This window comes from Micromesistius poutassou (assembly GCF_964030765.1).
Source record: "Micromesistius poutassou genome assembly, chromosome: 1".
In the NCBI taxonomy this organism is placed as follows: Eukaryota; Metazoa; Chordata; class Actinopteri; order Gadiformes; family Gadidae; genus Micromesistius; species Micromesistius poutassou.
Window position 1 is genome coordinate 10,372,471 of NC_140271.1, and position 22,987 is coordinate 10,395,457.

The 22,987-nt window shown below is 45.5% G+C and overlaps 1 protein-coding gene across 2 annotated transcripts in view; it reads left to right on the forward strand.

Annotated features, from left to right (window-relative positions):
• Window positions 1–22,503, forward strand: part of clec16a (C-type lectin domain containing 16A) — a 35,748-nt gene extending 13,245 nt beyond the window's left edge. The window contains exons 10-23 of one of the 2 annotated variants that reach the window (XM_084483466.1): window positions 2,236–2,602; window positions 3,883–3,994; window positions 4,790–4,890; window positions 6,085–6,204; window positions 7,628–7,737; window positions 9,421–9,465; window positions 10,430–10,480; window positions 10,687–10,815; window positions 11,762–11,882; window positions 15,518–15,669; window positions 16,697–16,901; window positions 17,541–17,711; window positions 18,633–18,782; window positions 20,014–22,503. In XM_084483466.1, the coding sequence (XP_084339592.1) occupies window positions 2,236–2,602; window positions 3,883–3,994; window positions 4,790–4,890; window positions 6,085–6,204; window positions 7,628–7,737; window positions 9,421–9,465; window positions 10,430–10,480; window positions 10,687–10,815; window positions 11,762–11,882; window positions 15,518–15,669; window positions 16,697–16,901; window positions 17,541–17,711; window positions 18,633–18,782; window positions 20,014–20,504 (2,325 nt within the window). In that variant the 3' untranslated portion in view covers window positions 20,505–22,503. The remainder of the gene's footprint in view (window positions 1–2,235; window positions 2,603–3,882; window positions 3,995–4,789; window positions 4,891–6,084; window positions 6,205–7,627; window positions 7,738–9,420; window positions 9,466–10,429; window positions 10,481–10,686; window positions 10,816–11,761; window positions 11,883–15,517; window positions 15,670–16,696; window positions 16,902–17,540; window positions 17,712–18,632; window positions 18,783–20,013) is intronic. The other variant, XM_084483467.1, reaches the window with a different exon arrangement.
• The last annotated feature ends 484 nt before the right edge of the window (window positions 22,504–22,987 follow it).

Sequence of the window (22,987 nt, forward strand, 5' to 3'; positions counted from 1 at the left end):
AAACCTTTATGACCACATGATCACGATTGTTCAAAAAAGAAAAATTTAACGTTAAAAAAAAAAGTGAAGTGAGCCCGTCTGAGGTCAGACATTACTGTAGATGGTGATCTAAAGTCTGATTTGCGAGATGAAAGGAAAAGGAAAGATGAACTGTCACAAGGAAATTAGTTTCAATATAATTATAGATAGATTCCGAGAAAAAAGAAGAGCCGTTACTGCAAAGAGGAAACAAGATGAACACCAAAAGCAATCCGACCAGTTAGGGGGTGGGGGGTGGGGGAATGTGGTTACCCATTAAACGCATAGCAGTCTGCACACACACACACACACACACACACACACACACACACACACAGGTACTGGTAGCTGGTAGATTAGCGAGATAACGCTGTTAAGAAGCTGTCGGTCTTTACAGTAAAAGTACAAAGCCTAGATCAAATCAGTTTCCCACATGTAAATGATGGGGTTATCTGCTTTCTTCTACCCTCCTTGAAATTAACTATTCATTCATTTTGCAGAGGAGAAAAAAAACTTTTATTCTGCTTTCTTTCATTTTTGTATTATTTTAGCCATAGTAAATAGCATTGATTACCATGTTGAGGTCATGGTACACATTCAAAGAAAACATGATTTGCGGTTCACTGACACTTTACGGTTGCAAAGGTTGTAAAGGATTGGGCTGGTTTGCCCAAAGCTTTTTGGGCAAACCAGGTAAATTTTTGCCATGGTCTACTGTGTGCGACTAGTGGTGTCAAAACTGGACAAAATCAAAACTGGATTTGTTTGTTTTGGGCAGTGTTGGAGAAAACGGAGTGGCCGGGGAAGTTCAGTATTTCTGAAGTAGTTCGTTCAATATTTCCAATTGTTAGTTGCTGACATCCACTTTTTTCCAAATATCAAGATCTTGATGTTGCAATCTCAATTTCATAATCGGATAATCGCTTCTCGTTGTTTTGTTTTTGTGAGAAATGTATAACTATTTATGTACAGCTAGTTTAAATAAAGTAATTTAATTACTTACAAATTACTTACCTAACAAATATTATCTAAAATCTTGGACGGGAAAATATTAGTTTCATTCGCTCTCCAAAGGGCAGCGAAAAAGCTGGAGAACCGTAGGTGAGATTATGCCTTTTGCCTTTGCACGGTGTCATAGATACTCACAGGTAAGACTAGTCAGGTGTGAACTCGTTCCTTGGCCTTCTTATCTCAAAAAAGAAGGCCTGGAATGGGTTCTTAAAAAGTGAGTTCTTGGCAAAGAGAAGGGGGGGGATGTCCTGGCATGCTTCGGGGGAGGTGACTGAGTTACCCTGGTTTAAAGGCGAGAGATAACGAGGTACTGATAATGGAGGGATATCCTTTTCCTCCTTTTCTTTGTTATTGTTCTTCTTGTCGTCGTCTTACTCTACTGGCTCTGGGAACCGTTTTCTGCCGTACATACTTACTTCCTTGCACATGATGCACAAGGAAGTAAGAGACCGCAAATTGCGTGAGGTTGTCCGGGATAACGCTACAATCCATGACCCTGGGTCTGCCTTACTGTGCGTTCACACCAGAAGCGAAAATTCGCCACTCGTCTTTGCGCAAGTTCTTAAATTTGACCGTGTAAACTTCAAAAACACTCGTGTGAGTGTTTTGAAGCATATTTGAGGAGGAGGATCTCTCTTGTTAACAACTTTTCTTTTCAATATTTGAACTTTCTTTCAAATAAAGTTCAAATATTTCCATTCCGTGTGATCCATGTTTTCGCGCCGTGCCATTCATCAAATGGCGAATCCATACAAAGTCAACGCAAAACTTTCCACCAGAAAAGTTTGCGTTGACTTTGTATGGATTCGTGCCACGCCTTCATTTTTGGTGTGAACACACCTTTAGTCAAGTTTGATAGGAGCGTTGGCCAATCATTAGAATAACACCCTCTCTGTCCGTTCCTCTCTGTCTCTCTGTCCCTCTCTCTGTCCCTCTCTGTCTCTCCGTCCCTCTCTCTCTCTGTCCATCTCTGTCTCTGTCTCTCTGTCCATCTCTGTCTCTGTCCCTCTCTATCCATCCCTCTGTGTCTCTCTCTCTGTCCTTCTCTGTCTCTCTCTCTGTCCTTCTCTGTCTCTCCATCCCTCCCTCTCTCTGTCCCTCTCTGTCTCCCCATCCATCCCTCTCTCTCACTCTCTCTCTCTGTCTCTCTGTCCCTCTCTGTCTCTGTGTCTCTCTCTCTCGCTCCTCTGCCTTCCCCCCCTCAAGGCCGGCAGTGCTGGGGGCGTGCGGCGCTTCGCCAAGCCCTCGGAGACGCTGGAGCGCTCCCTGGAGATCCACCGCCAGAGGGGGCGCAAGCGCGCACAGAAACGCCCCAACTACAAGAACCTGGGGGAGGGCGGGGAGGAGGAGGAGACCGAGACCGCCGGCACCACCACCACCACCACCGCCGCCGCCTCCATGGCGGAGGAACGGACCGGGACGGGGGGAGGCGGAGAGGAGGGTGGATGGGAGGATGACCTCCGAGGAGGAGAGCGAGAGAGGGGGAAAGGTACAGATGGAGGAGGAGGAGGAGGAGGAGGAGGAGGAGGAGGGAGTTCTAAGCCGGGCAGAGCGAGTGGGGAGCGGGCAGAAGGTGAGTGTGCACAGGGGAGCACAGGAACTCTGGTGTGTGTGTGTGTGTGTGTGTGTGTGTGTGTGTGTGTGTGTGTGTGTGTGTGTGTGTGTGTGTGTGTGTGTGTGTGTGTGTGTGTGTGTGTGTGTGTGTGTGTGTGTGTGTGTGTGTGTGTGTGTGGGGGGGGGGGGGTCCCAGTGGATCCTTGATTAGGATTCCTAGAATCAGGTCATGGTGGTTTGGAGCCATGCTGCTTTGTTTATTGTGGTCCATCGTGGTGGTGGAGTTGTTACTCCAATTGTTTTCTCGTTTGCTTTGTGTCGTGGAATATCACGTTTCTGGGAATGAGGGGAATGTTTCCCTCTGGATGGAAAAGTCCCTCTGAATTAAGTAATTTGTCAAAAATGTAGTATTTTGTTTTTTTACCCATATCATAGCTTTGCAATGAAAATACATCTATTCATGTTTCAGGGATTTGTCAAAAAAGTGTTTTGGACACTGTATCAGTTAATTATCAAGGGTTACACTATCGGGTCCAATTTTTGGTCAAGATGATTGACATACTGCATATTTTGCACATCAAATTGGCCTTTTGTCCATGGTATTGTTTGGAGTTCCTGATGCTCCATAAGTTTAATGTGTGTCAGTTTTCTTTAAATGATGAAAGATGTATTTGTACAATTTTATTTTGACACCAATTTGATCATTAATCACTACAGACAATGGTTCCCAATAGCAACTGTCCCTGTCTCTGTCTTCCACCACCACCACCACCACCTCAATAATGCACCATTCCCATCCTGTGCTCCTCACCCCTCTGCCCGTCCTTCACTCCCACTCTGGCTCGTGTGTGTGTGTGCGTGTGTTTCAATGTGGGGAGTTCACTGGTCACATCCGTTTCATAAGCCCTTTGGCCTCACCTCCATTTTATTAACCATCAATCTACTTTACTTGCGTTCTCAAGTAAGAGTAACTGAAGTAGCCATGACCAAAACCACTGCTTAATAAAGAAAAAAACTCCTAATGCTAAATGTTATCGTCTTCAATTTGCAGGACGATAATATACCAGCAATTACCTGGGAGTCTCCCTCCTCGCTTTAGTTAGCATAATGGGCTCAGCCCTATTTCCCCATCAAGAGTTGTATTATCATTACCCAGAAGCTGGTCCATCTGGATTTCTCTTCCAAAGAAACGCCAGTGTGTGTGTGTGTGTGTGTGTGTCTTCCAAAGAAACTCCAGTGTGTGTGTGTGTGTGTGTGCGTGTGCGTGCGTGCGTGCGTGTGCGTGCGTCCTGTCTACAGAGATAGAGATGGTGGTTATGGAGAAGTGCAAGGTCTCCGAGATGACGGAGCAGAACATCACAGACGAGGAGAAGACCGCAGCGGCCACACGCATGCAAATACACAAGAGCAGGTCTGTCTCTCTGGATCTCTGTGTTTATTACATGCACATACACAAGAGCAGGTCTGTCTCTCTGGATCTCTGTGTTTATTACATGCACATACACAAGAGCAGGTCTGTCTCTCTGGATCTCTGTGTTTATTACATGCATAAACACAAGAGCAGGTCTGTCTCTGCATCACTAGCTGTGTTTATTACATGCATATACACGAGCAGGTCTGTCTCTCTGCATCACTAGCTGTGTTTATTACATGCATATACACAAGCAGGTCTTTCTCTCTGCATCACTAGCTGTGTTTATTATATGCATATACACGAGCAGGTCTGTCTCTCTGCATCACTAGCTGTGTTTATTATATGCATATACACGAGCAGGTCTGTCTCTCTGCATCACTAGCTGTGTTTATTACATGCATATACACAAGCAGGTCTGTCTCTCTGGATCTCTGTGTGTTTATGACATGCACATTGAGTTGATTGATTTGACTTTTTTCATTTGATGTCTCCTTTTATGTAAGTCTTATTTAAGTCTTTTTACATACTAAAATATTTAGAAAAGTATTATGATGATGATTTTTTAAATTGTATTATTATTGTGGTTATTCTTTTTCTTATTCTCATTATTACCATTATGACCATTCATTATGATCATCATTGATGAATGATGATGAGGATGATGAACCCATTTGTCAGTTTTGACATTCCAAGTCCATAAGGACACGCTCATTCACACCGGCTTTGAGAGTAACATCAAACCCTCGGTCCATCATTTTTTGTTAATCCTTGGCTTCCTGTTCCCTTTGGCAGGCCCTTCCTGGACATGGTGTTCAGTGCACTGGACTGCAGCCACGATGACTACCATGCCTTGTTTGTGCTCTGCCTGCTCTACGCTGTGTCCCACAGCCAAGGTGAGTCTAAACCTGTGTGGATTTCTGGGGAAGAGATACGAGAGGCAGGGGTTTTTAGAACAAAGGGCCAGTTCTCCCTTCATGGACTTGATTTAGAGAGTGTGTGCGTGCGGTTGCGCGTGCGTGTGTATGTTTGGTGGTGCTTGGATTTGCTTGAATTTCTGTGGAAGAGCAATAGAGGGTTCTATAAACAAAGAGCCCTGTTTCACCTTCTGAATTTGTTTAAGGCCACTTTGTGAGGGGATTTTCTGGTGCCTTGGCAATGAGTTTACAAGCCCGGGCTTGTTGTCCTTTTCTATAAAGTCATGCAGAAATTAGATTTTGATCAAAGTATGGGCTCATTTTCAACATGACACCCACATTGTGGAAGCAAGGGATAAAGATATTTTCTCTATATCAGAAAGATCCACTTTCCAAGAGTTCCATCATATGTTTATGTTCAGTGTTTCCCGCAGAAAATTTGAGTGGGGGGGGGGGCTGATGATGATCTCTGACAATGCACAGACATCGAAAAATAAACAGATAAAGAATGTTTCATTACTAATTAGCACATAGTTCATGCGTTGTAGTAGAGCAATAAACTCTAGCCTACTAAAAAAAAATTGTATTCGTCGTGTGTCAAGTGTCGCTATACTGCGACAGTAATGTTAGCAATAAAAAAACGATATAAACATGAGAACATAATTCACTATCTTGCTCGAGGAGTAATTACTCATACATTGTTGCAACGCACATTTGAAGACGCAAGGCGCTAGAGAGCATATTATAAAATGTAACCACTAGATGGGAGAAAAAATTACACAGTGTACCTTTTAATATAATATTTACAATTAAAAAAGAAACTTTTTTTTTTTCATTTAGATTTTTTTAATTTATTTTTTGACGTAGTGGTTAAGGCGGCAGCCGTGTGTTGCTTAGGCGACCGCCTAAGCTGTAAAGTGCTGTGGGAAACCCTGATATTGATATTTTCACACTGATGTCCTATGAAACCACAGCATCCACTGATCCAAGCTACTCGTGAAATGGTTAGTTGTCGCATTTCATTCAATGTTGATTCACTGTTTCAAAAGTCCAACCTTTGAACACACGCTTTCTCTTTCGTGTGTGTGTGTGTGTGTGTGTGTGTGTGTGTGTGTGTGTGTGTGTGTGTGTGTGTGTGTGTGTGTGTGTGTGTGTGTGTGTGTGTGTGTGCAGGTATAAACACTGCCCTCCTGGAGCGCCTGCAGCTGCCCGTGCCACAGCAGGAGAGGAGCTCCTACAGCCAGGGGCTGGTGGAGCGGCTCATCAGGGTCACCAGCCAGGCCTCCCAGCCTGGTAACACACACACACACACACACACACACACACACACACACACACACACACACACACACACACACACACACACACACACACACACACACACAGAAACCCAGCAACATGCTTTTACACACCACACACACACACTGGGGCTATTTTAAATATCTAACTTTATTGGCAAAGTTCAATGACATTAAGGCTAGCCATATAACGTTAAACTAATTAACGTTAAGCCAACGTCCTCTCTTCCTCTTCACCCGCCGGCTCCGGCGGTGAATCTTCTCCCACTCCTCCAATAAAAGATAAAACATAACAAATAAAATGATGATCTCTGGCTCCATATTTCTCCTCCGCTGTCCGGTTTGAACCACAGCTGTCAGGGTTGCTAGGAGATAGGAGCGGTGCGTGGTCACGCAAGGTAAAGGGCGTTAACGGCTTGTTCCGCAATCCGGAAATGCTCCGTAGGCTAGACCGTCTCATTTAACAACGCTTGTTTGGCCTTCGGTGTGGCCTTCACGGTCTACGAAGGCCACACCTTCATAGACCGCGTCCTTCGAAGAACGCAGGCCCTGAACTGAGACACAGCCACAAAGAAACCAGCACTGTAACAACACACACACACACACACACACACACACACACACACACACACACACACAGAAACCAGCATGGTAATAACACACACACACGCACAGAAACCAGAACAGTAACAACACATATACACAGGAATATACATGACCCAGGCCTCCCAGCTCGGTAACCAGAATACACACCCACGCACACATGAGCAAGACTTCACAGCACAACCATTTGTATATACAACAATAAGGAAACTCAAACAGAAGAGGATAATGAGCAGGGCTATCAGGGTGGTTTAGAAGGTTTAGAAGGGTTAGTGTTAGGCTCCCCATGGCGCTGGAGGGGGATTCCTGGGAATGGAGTGAGGGGGAGTACATGCAGAGATAGGGGGCCCTGCGGTGGATACACAACAACACATGCACCGGGAGGGCTATGGGAAAAGCACTAGCAGATGGAAGCGGCTGTAGTGGGTGACAATTGAGGGTTGTGGAGAGAGAATCCGAGAAGAGCAGCCCGATACACAACCCCCACAACAAAGAACAACCCACCTCCCTCCTATGACAATTGGTTAGAGGAACCGCCTATGATTCCTCGAACCAATCCGGGGAGAGAGGCCCTTCATTCCATTTTAGCCGGGAGCGGTCCTAAATGTGAATGGGCTGAAACAGAGATGGCGACGCAATGACAGATATTCTCTCTGAGCATTTCACTCACTAATAGCTGAGGGATGGCTTTAGCATTTCTAACTAATGGCACTCCAATTATATCTCTTCAATAGAACACTGTTAGTCATGTTTTGTGGAACTGAGGGAAATGTGTGTGTGCATGTGTGTGCGTGTGTGTGCGTGTGCGGGCACAGATGGCAAGGTGCGTCTCGCTACACTGGAGCTCAGCTGTGTTCTACTGAAGCAGTCGGTTCTTCCAGGAAACAACTGTATCATCAAGGATGTGCACCTGGCCTGCATGGAGGTACCACTCACAGACGCACACACACACACACACATAGGGACACACAATCCTGCTCACTTGCATTTCACAACACACATACACAAACACCTCCCAGCGTCCTATAAAAAAGCATCTACTGAGCCATGAGCTCAGTGTGAGCTTGTCCAGGGTATTTGTGGAGACCGTAGTCCACAGTGGCCTAAAACAATTACTTTCAATTTTTAAGGTACTGAAATGTCAGGAAAGGGAAACGTGATAAGAACCTCCTGCCCTGTGTATGCTCAGTTTCAGTGGCTTCAAATTCATTGAATTTCAATATTCGATGAATTTGTCGTATGCACATTAAAACCGAGGTCGGCGCTTAGAATAAGAATACGCTCGACTCACAAAGGGGAACTACGATTCCCTTTGTCGTCGTCGTTGCTTTACACAACCATCAAAAATTCCCTCTGTATCGGTAGAGAGTGACCCAAACGACACAATGCCCTTTGTCTCAATCGCGACGTACGCGGGGAAACGACATTCTTTGGAAATTAGGAAACGGGAATGGGAACAAGACGCGAATGGGAAGCGGTGCCCTGCCATGAACAGCTGAACAGCTGTGGTGTGAGTCAACCTCTGAATGAATGTGAGGTCATTCGGACCCACGCGCTGTGCGTTCCGGACGTCGGCGCGCCAGCCTTTCTTGTGTCGTGTTTATTGCATATTCATTCATCATAAATTCATAGATGAGTAATAACAAATGAACACATCAGAATTATGGTTATGTATTGATTAACTTTGTTTGCCCATAAACAATGGACAAACACAATTAATTTAGCAATCCTTTTACGTCTTTGATTGTCTATTTATCCGTGCGATGCCAAACTCACTCGCAATAGATAACGAAAGAATGAACCGAGATAAGATCATTTTCATAATCTCGCTGTCATTATCGAATGTACACATACTTTACTTTTCTTTTCGCTGGTCCTTCTGTTTCCAAGAAACCACTTCTCGACAGCTGTTTTCAGTTAAGTGGATTTTAACCCTCTGGCCTTATCCTTCTCCTGCTGCCCTCTTCTCAGCAGATTGCGTTTACTTCCCTTCAGCCAATTGTCTCTCATCACTTTAAACAAACAATCGGGGGCTAAAGGTTTGTTTTTTCTCCCGTAGTCACATGGTGCCTCTCCTCTTCCCGCTCCTAGGGGGGTATAAAAAGGCCCACTTGAGTTGTTTTCTTCTGCTTTGTTTTTCGGGGAGTTCCAGTTGTATATCGCCTCTCAAATTAAAATGGGTTTGTACCGAGATGCTGTGGAGATCCAGACTTTAAAAGAATAATACACAATAAATACAGATTAAGGACCCTGAAACTGTTTCGAATAAAAAAAATTGAGAGTTAAATTAGAACAAGAAATAAAATACAAAAATCAATCGATGGAAGTCATGGAAGTTCCATAAGCAAACAAATAAACAATAGTTTTGAATCTAATAAAATAAAATAGTTTTTTTCCCTTCTATATTTAATAGAGCTTTGTTTTGCTCTGCCCTTCCTGGGAGACTTTGTTACGGATGACCCCAACTTGGTTTGTTGATACGGCATCACAGAATCAGGGCGTTTGTGTAACGGGTTGTTTGTTTCAATAAATATTGCTGTCTCCCTTTTACCTTTCTAAAACCTCCCCCGACCACAGCTCTAACATGTGTGACCTTTGCTGTTTGCAGGGCGCACGTGAAGAGAGTCTGCATTTGCTCCGAAGGTTCTACAAGGCAAGTCTGTTTGACCGTCAAACGCACACAACCCTGTTTCGGAGAAAACACACACACACACAAATACCAGCAACTCCATTCACCATCAGTTTCCGGATTCCCACTAACTGAGCCCTTCCTAATTTCTGATAAAGGGTGTTCCCATAATACCAGCAACTCTAGTCAAACAGGGACTTAACTTAGGCTTTGACGGGAAGGTCACAAAAAAAGGCAATTATATTAACAGTCCAACCCTCAATCTGCAAGACTTAATTTAGATGAGTAATTTGGTGTGTAGGGACAATGGCCTACAACTGCTGACTGATACGCACGCACAAACACACTAAGTCCGGTCAAGGGCATTGTTTATACAATGCCCTTGACCGTTGTTTATTGTGATATATATATATATATATATATATATATATGTTTCTGTGTCAATGTGTGTCTGTGTCAGTGTGCGTCTGTGTCTGCGTCTGTCTGTCTGTCTGTCTGTCTGTCTGTCTGTCTGTCTGTGTGTCTGTGTGTGTGTTGCAGATGCAGTATATATATATATATATATATATACACGTGTATATATACTGCATCTGCCTGATCCCCAGTTGGAAACGGCCCAGTTGGCTGCAGGCTTTACCGCTTCCCAACCATCAATCAAAGTCATTCTTGGTGTATAATTAGTATAATTATTTCACAGAAAAACAAGAATCATAATGAAACTGAAAGACACTTGTCACTTGTTACACACTATCAGAGTTCTGTTATGGTAGGTTGTAAAACAATTTTTTTTAACTTTATGATAGATTGGCGTATTAAGGGTTACGACCGGACCACAAACCGAAAGATAAATAATAACTCGCCCATTCAATGGAAGGCGTTTGGCACAACGGTCGAATCTCGTGGCAAGAAGAATAATATAATACTTTTGGGGAAGATATCAAGGGAGAATATTCACAGACATGGTTTGTGTTTTTTTTTGTCCTGACAGGGTGAAGAGATCTTCCTGGACATGTTTGAGGATGAATATCGGAGCATGACGGTATGCAGCCTGACACTTAACACTGTGACCACCACGTTTCACAACCCTTGATCGCCCCGGTTCTGAGCTGTCAGTCACATGCAATGATTTAAAAAAGTGACTCAAGTTGCATGGGTGGGTCCAACTAGTTCAATGTGTGTTTGTGTGTTTGTGTGTCTGTGTGGGTCTGTGTGTGCGTGTGTGTGCGTGTGTGACTGTGTGTGTAGTGTAAACCTCTGAACGTGGAGTACCTGATGATGGATGCCTCAATCCTCCTGCCCCCCACCGGCACTCCATTGACGGGCATAGACTTTGTGAAGCGACTGCCCTGCGGTGACGTGGAGAAGACGCGCAGAGTGGGTGCAACACACACACAAACACACAGACACACAGACAGACAGACAGACACGCAGATGCAGACGCAGACGCAGACACAGACACAGACGCAGACACAGACGCACACTGACACAGACACACATTGACACAGAAACACAGACAGACAGACAGACACAGTGAGGATGACTGAATAGGGACATCACATCAGTCTTGTGATGGTCTCATTCCTCCCTATGGATGACATTACACACGATGCATTACACACCTTACCCCATTACCTCCCCTATAACGCAGCGCTCGCTTAGACCCCGATTTTGTGGCATTTTATCATTTTAACGTTTCCCTTGAGCAAAATAAATGTACCACATTCATGCAGCGGCAATGTTATTTCAGGAAGAAAAGCAATGAAAGCCACAGAGGGCTTCGGACAACGGATTGAAAAGGTTCAAGACCCTGGACTTGGATCCAGTTAAAGTTCTTCATCGAATCAATTAGGTTTATTTCTGCTAAGTGTAAGCGCAATATCGGTATGCCACAGCGGAGCATATCTTATTTTTATTTTTTTTTTCATTTTAGGTTTACGAAATGGGGACATAAATAAATGTCCGCTCTTAATTCCTCTCGTGGGTCGCACTTCCTATAATAATATTGAGATATGGATGTGGTGGTTCCTACATACGCTGAAAAGAAACTCAAGAAATATGATGCATTTTTTTGGGGGGGGGGGGCAAAACATTTAAAATAACTTGAGTCTCGCTATGACGTGATCTGAGGCGCAACGTGGTCAAGTGACTCAGTTACTCCTTCAGGCCCTTGTTTTACTTTGAAATGTGTGGTAATGCACAATCATGCTTCAAACGCCTCTTGAGATGACCCCTGTGAAGACTTAATTTGATGTGTGTGTGTGTGTGTGTGTGTGTGTGTGTGTGTGTGTGTGTGTGTGTGTGTGTGTGTGTGTGTGTGTAGGCCATCCGTGTGTTCTTCATGCTGCGGGCGTTGTCCCTGCAGCTCCAGGGGGAGCCCGAGACCCAGCTGCCCCTGACGCGGCCGGAGGACCTCATCAAGACTGATGATGTGCTGGACCTCAGTAAGTCTGTCTGTCTGTTTGTATCTCTCTCTCTCTCTCTCTCTCTCTCTCTCTCTCTCTCTCTCTCTCTCTCTCTCTCTCTCTCTCTCTCTCTCTCTCTCTCTCTCTCTCTCTCTCTCTCTCTCTCTCTCTCTCTCTCTCTCTCTCTCTCTCTCTGTGTGTCTCTGTCTCTGTGTGTGTGTGTCTCTCTCTGTCTGTCTGTGTGTGTCTTTCTCTCTCTCTCTTTCTGTTTCTCTTTCTTTCTTTCTGAAAACTCAAAGCTGTGCTCCCCTTCACACCACTCAGTATATTACTGAGATGACTAAGATTACTAAAATAAGATAAGATAGCTTGTAAATCCCGTTGGTCAGTTTCACTATTATAGTATAAAATAAACCGCTTTTATTACTTTTAATCCCATGATGCCTGGGTGAAAACTGTTCTCGGCAGGTGGGTTCTTTAACTTTTGATAACCGCACAGCTATGATGGGTCATAAAATCATAGCACGGCTAGGGTATCATCGCTGCAAAAACAAGCTCATATAGCTCATAACATTCTAGCAGTTAACGAGACCGCAAAGAATAAAGAAATCCCTTCAAATTCTATACAATAAAATTCAAAAGTCATGAAGTGAGTCGTCCCATCTGCTGGTCTCCTGACGCAGTGATTCTCGCTTAGAAATGATTTCCAGGGCACCATTGCAAAATATGACCGATAGAAAGAGATGTATCAGCAAATATCTTACTTGCAAAAAGATTGAATTCGGCAATGTTTAGGAAGCCTGGCTGATGAGACTCTGATGGCACTTATTCAAGTGATAAAGTATGGTCTGTCTTCCATAGGATTCTTATGTTAACTGATTGCGTTCCAGGCATTAGATCTATATATTTCTCTCCTATTTGTGTTTCCAGGATCACAACAACTGGAGCGACATACTTTTTTTTAACATGAATCAACATTCTTATATCTGAATGTCTTAAGTGGCTGGGCTATAAATAACGTGCTTTACGTGTATACGCACGTGCATGTGAGAGGGTGGTTCCACCACAACTGAAATAAAAAGGTTGTGCTACAAACACACACACACACACGCACATAGACATGGACACACACACACACTGTAACTAGAAATCTGCAAGCTGCAATCCACTACCATACTCTTTCTGTTTCACTATTCATTACCGTGTTAGACACAGGTGAGGATGGCGTAAAGCGTTTTTGTAATTTCACACACATCTGCTTCACACAACTTTGTCTTCATTTCATTTTTTTTTTAAATAAAACAAAACATACGCTATCCATCAGTGTTTCATTTCAAGGTCTCAATGGCCAGAACCGACTTTACCTCATTAAAACCCGTTCACTCTAAAAGAAAATAAACCATTGTGCGAACTTCTGGCAGTGAAGACCCTGAAACACATAGCATGGCCACACCTACTAACCCTGCAAACCCTACACGGCATGCGCTACGTCCAACTCTTACTAGACGGCTGTGGGTGTTGTGGTGAAGCTGAACTGAAGCAGGCGGTAAACAGGCCTCTGCATGCAACCTCTTCATCATCCGGCCCAGACGTGTGGGAGACAGATGTGGCCTCTTAGCCTTTAGGCTTTTTTCATTGTCAATTTGATTGCGATCCACTTTTGGGTTTGTTGTGCTTGTGGTTTCGCTCACACTGCAGAGCCTTAATGCTCGATTCGGATTTATTGCTCCGATCCGATTTCTTTTTGTGTATTTCACAGTCTGAACCGACAAAAAAAAAACAACAACAACAAAGAAGTCAGAAGCAGCTCACAGGGAAATGAACATGGAGGCCACTGAAGTCAGCTTTGATAAGTGGATATGCAGTAGTGGTGACAGGGTGTGGACATTTCCACACTGGATGTTCTTTTTACCAACTGATCATTTTTTCCTGGTTCAAGGTGGTTTGAACATTGAGCAAAGTTTTGCTGAAATTGCACAGCAAGACTAGTGCTATTTTTTTTTTTACTTCATAGGGTGTCCTCATCAATCCTTTCCAGCTCAGCTCAATGTCCAGCCAAGCTCGGCCAGACATTTCTCAGTCTTTTGACAATAAGATGCACTGGGCATGTTCGTTACACAGAAAAATCAGGGAAGTCATGCAGTCCTGCATTGCTAAATGTTCATTAACGGATTGATCATTTGAGGAAGGCAGCATCCGTTTAACCTTGCGAGGCAACAGGAATCGTGAGATCACGTTAAGCGGTAATCCATCTTGCCACAGGCTTCAAGTGATGCGTTTGTGTCCTGACTCCTAACCACCAGTGGTTCCAACCAATCAGCGTCCTGTGAGGAACTACGTGAACTACGTGATACTTGACAGGAATAGTCAGATGGTTCATCCATTCACCTGCCTAGTATTTCTCTTTAGTGCCCGCCCCATCTAAGCAATTTCCATGCAAGTTAGGTCAGGTCAGGGCCTGTTACCTGTTTATCCATTACCTGTGCAATGTTCCAAACGGGTGTTTTTATGAATGTTCTCTGGGCAATAATGCCACAGAGTAACATTTTTGGAACGTGTTGCAGTCCTCAAATTCAGAATTTATTTATATTTGTAAAGAAGTACACATTTTACCAAGAAAAAGTAAGAATATTTATTTTTGCACTGGTCTATACTAAAGGTGCTGTAGATCAGATTTGAGAGTTTGAAAGAGAGAGAGCTAGGCTTTTTAGCATCTTACATACTGTTCCAACATTTAGTGAACTATGGGTTGATGAGTTGGAAAACACCCTTGCCCATCACTATCTGAGACCCTGATGTGTCTGCTTCTGGGAATGTTGTTTTACATTGGAGGTTTCCCTAGTAAATAAAGACAATCAGACCACCGCTACAACCCAAGCCACCAGAGATGGCTGATGGGGACGTCATAAAAGTTTTTTTTAAAGGTGACATATTGTACCACCAGGGTGTGAGTGTGATTAGCCGTTACACGCCGTTTTGAAAATCTGCCTCTTCTGCCATCACAACTGGGCGTGTCCACCTAGGTGTGTGCTGGATAGATCAGTCTACCAGCCTACCCAGTGGACTGCAGAAAACGTTACTCATCTCTCCGTCATACATCTAGGTGGACACGCCCACTTGTAATGTCAGATTTTCAAAACGGCTTGTAATGGCTAATCACAGCCACACCTGGTGGTAAACCTTTACACGCCCAGTGAAATGACGTCATTTGTGTCTGCTTCTGGGAATGTTGTTTTACATTGGAGGGTGTGTGTGTGTGTGCGTGTGTCTATGATTTACACTTAGATATTATTAAACAATACTACCATTCGTGAATGTTATTTTAGTTGGTGTTTGATGTGTTTGTGCTCTGCTGACTGAACAAGCGAGACACAATGTATGAGAATCTAAATCAGATAGACAGTTGTCTAAAATGCCCATGGCAACTCTCGGAGCCAGTAAATGGAACGGGCTTCTTGTCAAACATAGTATCAGTTTCAGAACGTACGTCAGTAAACTAACCCATCGTTTCTAAAAGCCTGCCCTCTCCCTCTGCCAGGGAGAGTGCCAAACATCTCGAGGTGCACCACATTCTCACCACTGTATTTCATTTATATATATATTTCATCCCAAAAAGTATTTGTGAAATAATAATAATAATAATAAAAAGCACAATTTTCTGTGTTCCCACCCAGATAACAGCGACCTGATCGCGTGCATGGTGGTGAGTAAGGACGGGGGGCAGGCCCAGAGGTTCCTGGCCGTGGACGTCTACCAGATGAGTCTGGTGGAGCCCGAGACCAAGCGTCTGGGCTGGGGCGTGGTCAAGTTCGCCGGCCTGCTGCAGGTATGTTTACCCCAAATATGGGACTTGGGCGAAGTTGGTCGTCAGTGTATCGCCTTTATAATCCCCAAGTGTCTCTCGACAAAGGAGTTCCGAACCAAAACCCTCCCTCACGTATCAGCCAGTCCCTAAATGGTAAATGTTTATATAGTGCTTTTCTAACCAGTGGCCACTCATGCACCCGTTCATGCACACATTCACACACAGACGGCAGTGTCAGCCATGCAAGGGAACTGCCAGCTCGCCGGGAGCAGTTAGGCTGAGGTTGTCTTTCTCAGGGACACCTCGACACTCTAGGAGCTAGAAGGAGGCGGGGATTGAACTAGCAACCTTCCGGTTACCAGCCAAACTGCTCCTGAGCCACATGCCGCCCCACTAGCACCAAGTATGGTTTGGAGGCCAGACAAAAAAAAGTCCTGGCATCCAGCCCCAATGTCCGTAACGTCAATGGAATGCATGTAAGTGTGTCCAATTCCGCTCAAGAATTGTCTCCTGATATAAATAACCTAAATGACTCAGATCCCCACAATGCACGAGAGCTGTCACTGGTGCTGCAGTCTTGAGTATATTCGTTTGTAGTAGTACTCTCTCTCTCCACCCGTGTGTTGATGGTATGGCCTTCCCTTGGAGCGTTTTGGTGTGCCATCCGTGGTCACGGCGATGCGTCTCGCCCAGGGTCGGACGTTGCGTCCTGTTTCGCTTGGAGTTTGTTTTGACGGATGACTCTCTTATGGCCGTCTAACCTTACACTCCCACAGGCACTTCCCCTTTCCATGGCACTCTATTTTTAGAGTTTTTCTAAGGAATCCAAACACACACACACACACACGCACACTGCTGTGAATCATTGTTTTATTTATTTACCCAAGCTTGTCGACACTGGCCGTAAAAAACAAAAACAAAAAAGCTTTATAAATACATTAACTGGTCTTAGAAATGGGATGACAGGAGAGCTCAGAAAGGAGATGGAACAGGAATAACAACATCAATCCCCTCCCCCTCCTCCCCCCCCCCCCCCCCACCCTCACAGGACATGCAGGTGTCCGGCGTGGAGGACGACAGCCGGGCGCTCAGCGTGGTCATCCACAAGCCGGGCTCCAACCCGCACGCCAAGCCCATGCCCATCCTGCAGGCCAACTTCATCTTCGCCGACCACATCCGCTGCATCATCGCCAAGCAGCGGCTGGCCAAGGGCCGCATCCAGGCCCGCCGCATGAAGATGCAGAGGATTGCCGGTGAGGAACGCCTCCGCCGTCCGCATGGTTCACCGCCGCGTGGATTTGTTTGACGCTGGGAAATCTGTGAACCTGTTCCGTTCTGTGTGTGTGTGTGTGTGTGTGACTCTATCCTCGCTACATGGGCTTTGCAAAAATGTCCCTCGGCCATTAAGTCATGCCTCGACACACAGCGGCACACACAGTGACGCAACACAGGTGACCTTCAGCCAGGTTTAAAGGCGCAGGCAGGGATGCCCGTGTTTTTCTTTTGACTCTTTATCTGTTAACGTCCACCCACATAACCACTGCACACGCACAAACACACCTACAACTACTCACACAACCACCTAACAACTACTCATACACACACACACACACAACCACCTAACAACTACAGACACATACAACTACACACACACATACACCTACAACTACACACACACACCTACGATTACATACACACACACCTGCCCCACACCTGCCCCACACACACACACACACACACACACACACACACACACACACACACACACACACACACAACTACACACACACACACCTGCCCACACACACACAACTACACACACACACACACACACCTACACACACACACAGCTACCTTACCACTGCTCTCTCTCACCCCCTCCCCCCGTGCAGCTCTGCTGGAGCTCCCCATGCAGCCCGGCAGCACAGACGTCCTGGGCTTCTCCCAGCCCGGCCACGCCTCGCCCGGTGGCCTGCCCTTCCGCTTCTACGAGCAGTCTCGGCGGGCGCCCAACGACCCCACCGCCAGCCGCTCGCTCTTCGCCTCAGTGGACAAAGTGCCAGGTAACACAGGGTCAGGTGTCCGGACACACGGGGAAAGAGGATCCCAGGTGGCTCCTCTTTCACCCCCCCCCGCTCCCGCTAATGGGAGACCACGTCCACACAAGACACAACACTTCTTCCAGACACACGTGTCTTATCCATGTACCCAGGTCGATACATCCTGGGTATATACCTGTGTACCCAGAAAATATATCTACATATATATGACAATATTTACCCAGAAGATAGAATAACAGCTGCCCCGCCCCCATTATTATAGAGAATAAAACCCACCCATCCACGAGTCAATCCCTCCAAGGACCTTTTCTTCATTTGTGTTTATTTGGATTGCCTTCAGTCCAGTAGCAGTATTTTGGGGTTAAATGAGGTCATGTTAGATCCATCCTGATGTCACCTGGGTGGAAGACACGCTTACAGAACCACGGTTTCCCTAGTAAATAAAGACAATCAGACCACCGCTACAACCCAAGCCACCAGAGATGGCTGATGGGGACGTCATAAAAGTTTTTTTTAAAGGTGACATATTGTACCACCAGGGTGTGAGTGTGATTAGCCGTTACACGCCGTTTTGAAAATCTGCCTCTTCTGCCATCACAACTGGGCGTGTCCACCTAGGTGTGTGCTGGATAGATCAGTCTACCAGCCTACCCAGTGGAATGCAGCAAACGTTACTCATCTCTCCGTCATACATCTAGGTGATGTATGCCCACTTGTAATGTCAGATTTTCAAAACGGCTTGTAATGGCTAATCACAGCCACACCTGGTGGTAAACCTTTACACGCCCAGTGAAATTACATCATTTGTGTGTGTGTGTGTGTGTGTGTGTGTGTGTGTGTGTGTGTGTGTGTGTGTGTGTGTGTGTGTGTGTGTGTGTGTGTGTGTGTGTGTGTGTGTGTGTGTGTGTGTGTGTGCACGCGAAGGCTTCGCCGTGGCCCACTGCGTGTCCCAGCACAGCCCCTCGCCCCTGTCCTCCCCCTCGCCCCCCTCCTCCAGCGGCAGTGGGAGCACTGGGAGCACTGGGAGGTGCGACTCGGTCACAGCCAGCACCATTTCTGCCCACAGCCCTGCAGGTAACGCACATGCACACGCACGCTCTTATACACACACACACATGCACACTCACTCACACACACCTACAACCACACACCCCTAAAACCCCACACACACACCCCTACAACCACACACACACACACACACACACACCCCTACAATCACACACACACACACACACACACACACACACCCCTGCACATGAGCAAACATTGGCACAAAGCCTTGAGGAGTGTGGGCGCCTCGCTGCCTAGTGACTGCAGCCTCTTGCACATACCTGCTGATGCTCGAGTGCTGTTGTCGCCCTGACGACTATGCTCACCCACTGTGCGAGGTCGGTGATGAGTGTTTGTGGAGGGTGGTTTCCAATAGGGCAGAGCTGGTTCTCCGTAGTGTGCTTTCAAAAGAAAACTCGGCTCGCTCTCTAATCCCTCCGTGCGTCACGCAACATGGTTTACCGTTAAACAATCCAGGGAACTGATGCAGTGATTGGGCAGAAATGAACCTAGGAGCGGTCTAAGAATCGCAATGTTCTCATACAGATGCAGGCACAGTGAACTCGTAACGGATGTTATCAAGCAGCATCACTGGTAACCGGTGGATGGCTGTGGCCTTTCTACCAGATAACACTCAAAATAGCTGGTTCATCTTATCTTATCTACTTATCTATTTATGTTTGCTTTAGCTTTCTTCTAAATGTTAAACACATTGCACTTTCTACAATGCACTTTTTAAACTTTGCCTTTGTTTTCTTTACTTATCTATTTCATTTTATTATTTCATTTTATTGTCTGACGATGTTTCTACGTGAAGCACTTTGAGTCTGCCTTGTGTAGGAAAAGTGCTATATAAATAAAGTTGCCTTGCCTACAGCCGCTTTTGATAGTGATTTACAATAGTTATTATTAGCTATATCCTTCCTTCCCTGCGCAAATTTTGGGAGCATTGTTGGAGTGTGCATGGGTGTGTGGGTGTGTGTGTGTCCTTGTGCTTATATGTTTGGTATCACGTTTAGCGTTTACTTTTTATTATGTTTGTATTGTTTGTCGTTATTTGTAAGGACCCCCTTGGAAATGAGATGGTACATCTCAAATGGCTGTCCTTGAAATAAAGAATAAAGAAATACACATCAGAGAACTTGTGACTCGCGAGCGACACCACACTCTACGATCAGGCTCTTTTGTGATGCTATTCTGCTCAGTTGTGCGTCCGGCGGGACGGGTAGTGTCAAATTTGATCCTTGTTTTCCAGACGAGAGCACCTTCCTGGAGCACACCCCTCCGTCCTCGTCGGGAGGCGAGGGGGAGGCCGAGGGCGGAGCAGCGGCGACGGTGGCTTCCTCCTCCTCCTCCTCCTCCTCCCCCTCCCCCCACCACCACCACCACCTCCACCAGTGGGCCCTGGCCCCCAGCCTCACCCCGGCCTCCCAGCCCACCATCTCCCTGCTCACGGATGGCAGTGCCTCCGACACGCTGGGTGTGGAGTCGCTCACCCTGCTCCCCCCCGCCGCCTCGGCACTGCTGCACCCCGCCCCCCTCCCCCTCGGCCCCCCCTCCTCCATCGCCGAGGAGGAGGAGGAGCAGCAGGAGGGATCCGGTGACGTTGCCACGATTCCATTGGCGGATTTCCAGGAAGCACAGTCGACTGCAGCCCAGGGCCCCCAGGAGACAACAGAAGAAGAGGAAGAGGAGGAGACACACAGCCAGCCGACGGACACACTCGACTCACCAGAGCTCGACTGAAAAACACACACAGACACAGACAGACAGACAGACAGACAGACAGACAGACAGACAGACAGACAGACAGACAGACAGACAGACAGACAGACAGACAGACAGACAGACAGACAGACAGAAACAAACAAACAATACGGCTCCCCCTCTCGACAGGACACCCACACCACCTACCAACGCCCCTTCCCTTTCACTCCAACAGCAACATGACACCCCGCTGGGTCGCGTTTGAAGAAGCTTAGTGGCTGGGAGAAAGGCTGCTCTATATTTTTGAACAGATATCCTCGTAGATCGTTTGAGCGAGAATTTCAAAAGAGACTTTTCGGATGCATTTCAATTGTTGCGTTAATAGTTATTTCGGTGCGTGTGAGACTGATTTGCAGGAACAAGGTGTGTGTGGAACTTGGTTGGATTTTTACTTGACAAAAAGCAGCACCCTGGGGCCGCTCGAGTGTCGGTTCACACTTCTTTTTCTCCTTCTTTTGATTTGATCGTGGGCGCGCACGTGAAAACCAGCAATGTTTTTGGCGAACCTGCCAGCTTAAAGAACCACTCCCACGTTGGACAGGCTTATTAATTCATTGACAAGATGCACTGTAAGAAGAAGAGGAAACTGGGGGGGGGGAGAAGACCTCCTAATAATGCTTTGAAGTCTTACACGTGCACGTCATCCACTTTCTGACTGCTCGGATACACAAGCCACTTACTGCCACCTGGGACGCTGCCGACCTGTTTTCACTGACTGTCTGACGGTCGCAACTTCCCTCAACCTGTCCCACCGCTCAGCGCTAGCAGGGGAAAGAGACGGAAGATGCTGTGTTCTGAGCTGTTTTTGGGTGAAGCCTAAAGCCTCTGACCTTTGTGTAGGACCGCCACACAGATGTCTACTACCGGGATCAGGACCAGGCGCTGAATGTATAATCACGTTGCTCTTTCACCGGGCCCTAGCTTTCAAACTCCCCTAAGAAACCAAACCAGCACTAGCGCATAATACCACATATCCCGGCAAATTGACCATTTCCTAAAATTGTCATAAGAAATAATCTCGTCAATGTACGTTGTTTTTTTTTTTCCTCCGGTGAATCTTTAAGCCTGCGTTGAATGATTAACCCATAGGGCTATTTGGAGCCTGCTTTGTGTTACTCTGTGCAGCAAGCATGCCCTGAGCATGTTGAAAGTGGTGTCTCTCCTGCACAAAGTGTCTTATTCGTTGTGACCGGTTGATACCCAACTTGGAATATAGTGGGTCCTTAGCTTAACACACTCCACTTTGGTTCGAGATCATGCACCAGGGCGAGAATCCAACTCGGATGATGATGATATATTTACTGGGGTTAGGTTTTTGTTTTTCATAGAATTTCTCAAACAGACAACAGAACATAACAAGCTCTGTTGTATCCTTTGCTGTCTATGTATAGAATGTATAGGGAAGAACTACCTGCAAAAAATAAATATTAGAGCATTGGTGGTTAAGACAAAGAAAATGTATTTGTGTGTAAACGCAGAGTCCACTGTAAATCACCATCAGTAATTGTTCTTCTCGTGCCCAAGAGAAACGCTTTACCCCTACACTCATCAGAGAAGCAACAGGACAACAAAACAGCCCCAATCTATTATGAAACGATGGTTTCATTTGGTCAGTCTACCTGATATCAGGTTTTTGGGAGGGGTTTTTTACTTCTTTTTTGTGGTGTTCTGCGATGGTTCTTTCATTTAATCTATACGATATATAAAAGAATACATTTTGGAGAAAAGCACAAAATACATGCCAGTATTGAATTGGTTAGTTAGCTGCTGGCCTGAGAAGAAGTGGAAAAATACCTTTAATTAGATTTCTAACATGTGTACATGTCTCATGGAAAGCCCATTCCTCACATCAGTTATTCATGCTATATATATATATATATATATATATAAATATATATAATTTCTGCAAGTCATATGTTTGTATGCTATGTAAAAAGGCTTAAGGCTTTTAAAACCTGTAATTATTATTATTATTAATGACCTGACAGAGAAATAATCAATGTATTGCAATAAATTATTCTACTTAACAGTGCTGCAGAAGAGTCTTTGATTAGTTTTTTTAAAACGTTTAAAAGAAACTCACTCTCACTCTGTCTCTCGCAGACAAACTGTTATGACGGAGAGTTCAGGTTAGAACAAGAAAATGACACATGGTGGGTATAGTTTAACCAGGATTTATGATAATAATAATAAAGAATAATTAATAAAGATTACAAAATAATAATTGTGCCAATCAAAACTAATAGAACAAAAATATGATCACTTGATGTACAACTTTAACCTAAGGAGAAACGGAGCTGCCGAAAGGAGATATCTATCCTTCTGTCCAGCCGTCACTCAGCCGTCACCCCCACAGGTAAGTGAAAAATTATGCCGCTTCACTGTTAAATATTCACACCACGATATGGCCACTTATAACAAACGTTATTGGCTAAGATGTCTGAGGGTTGGTCCAGTCTATC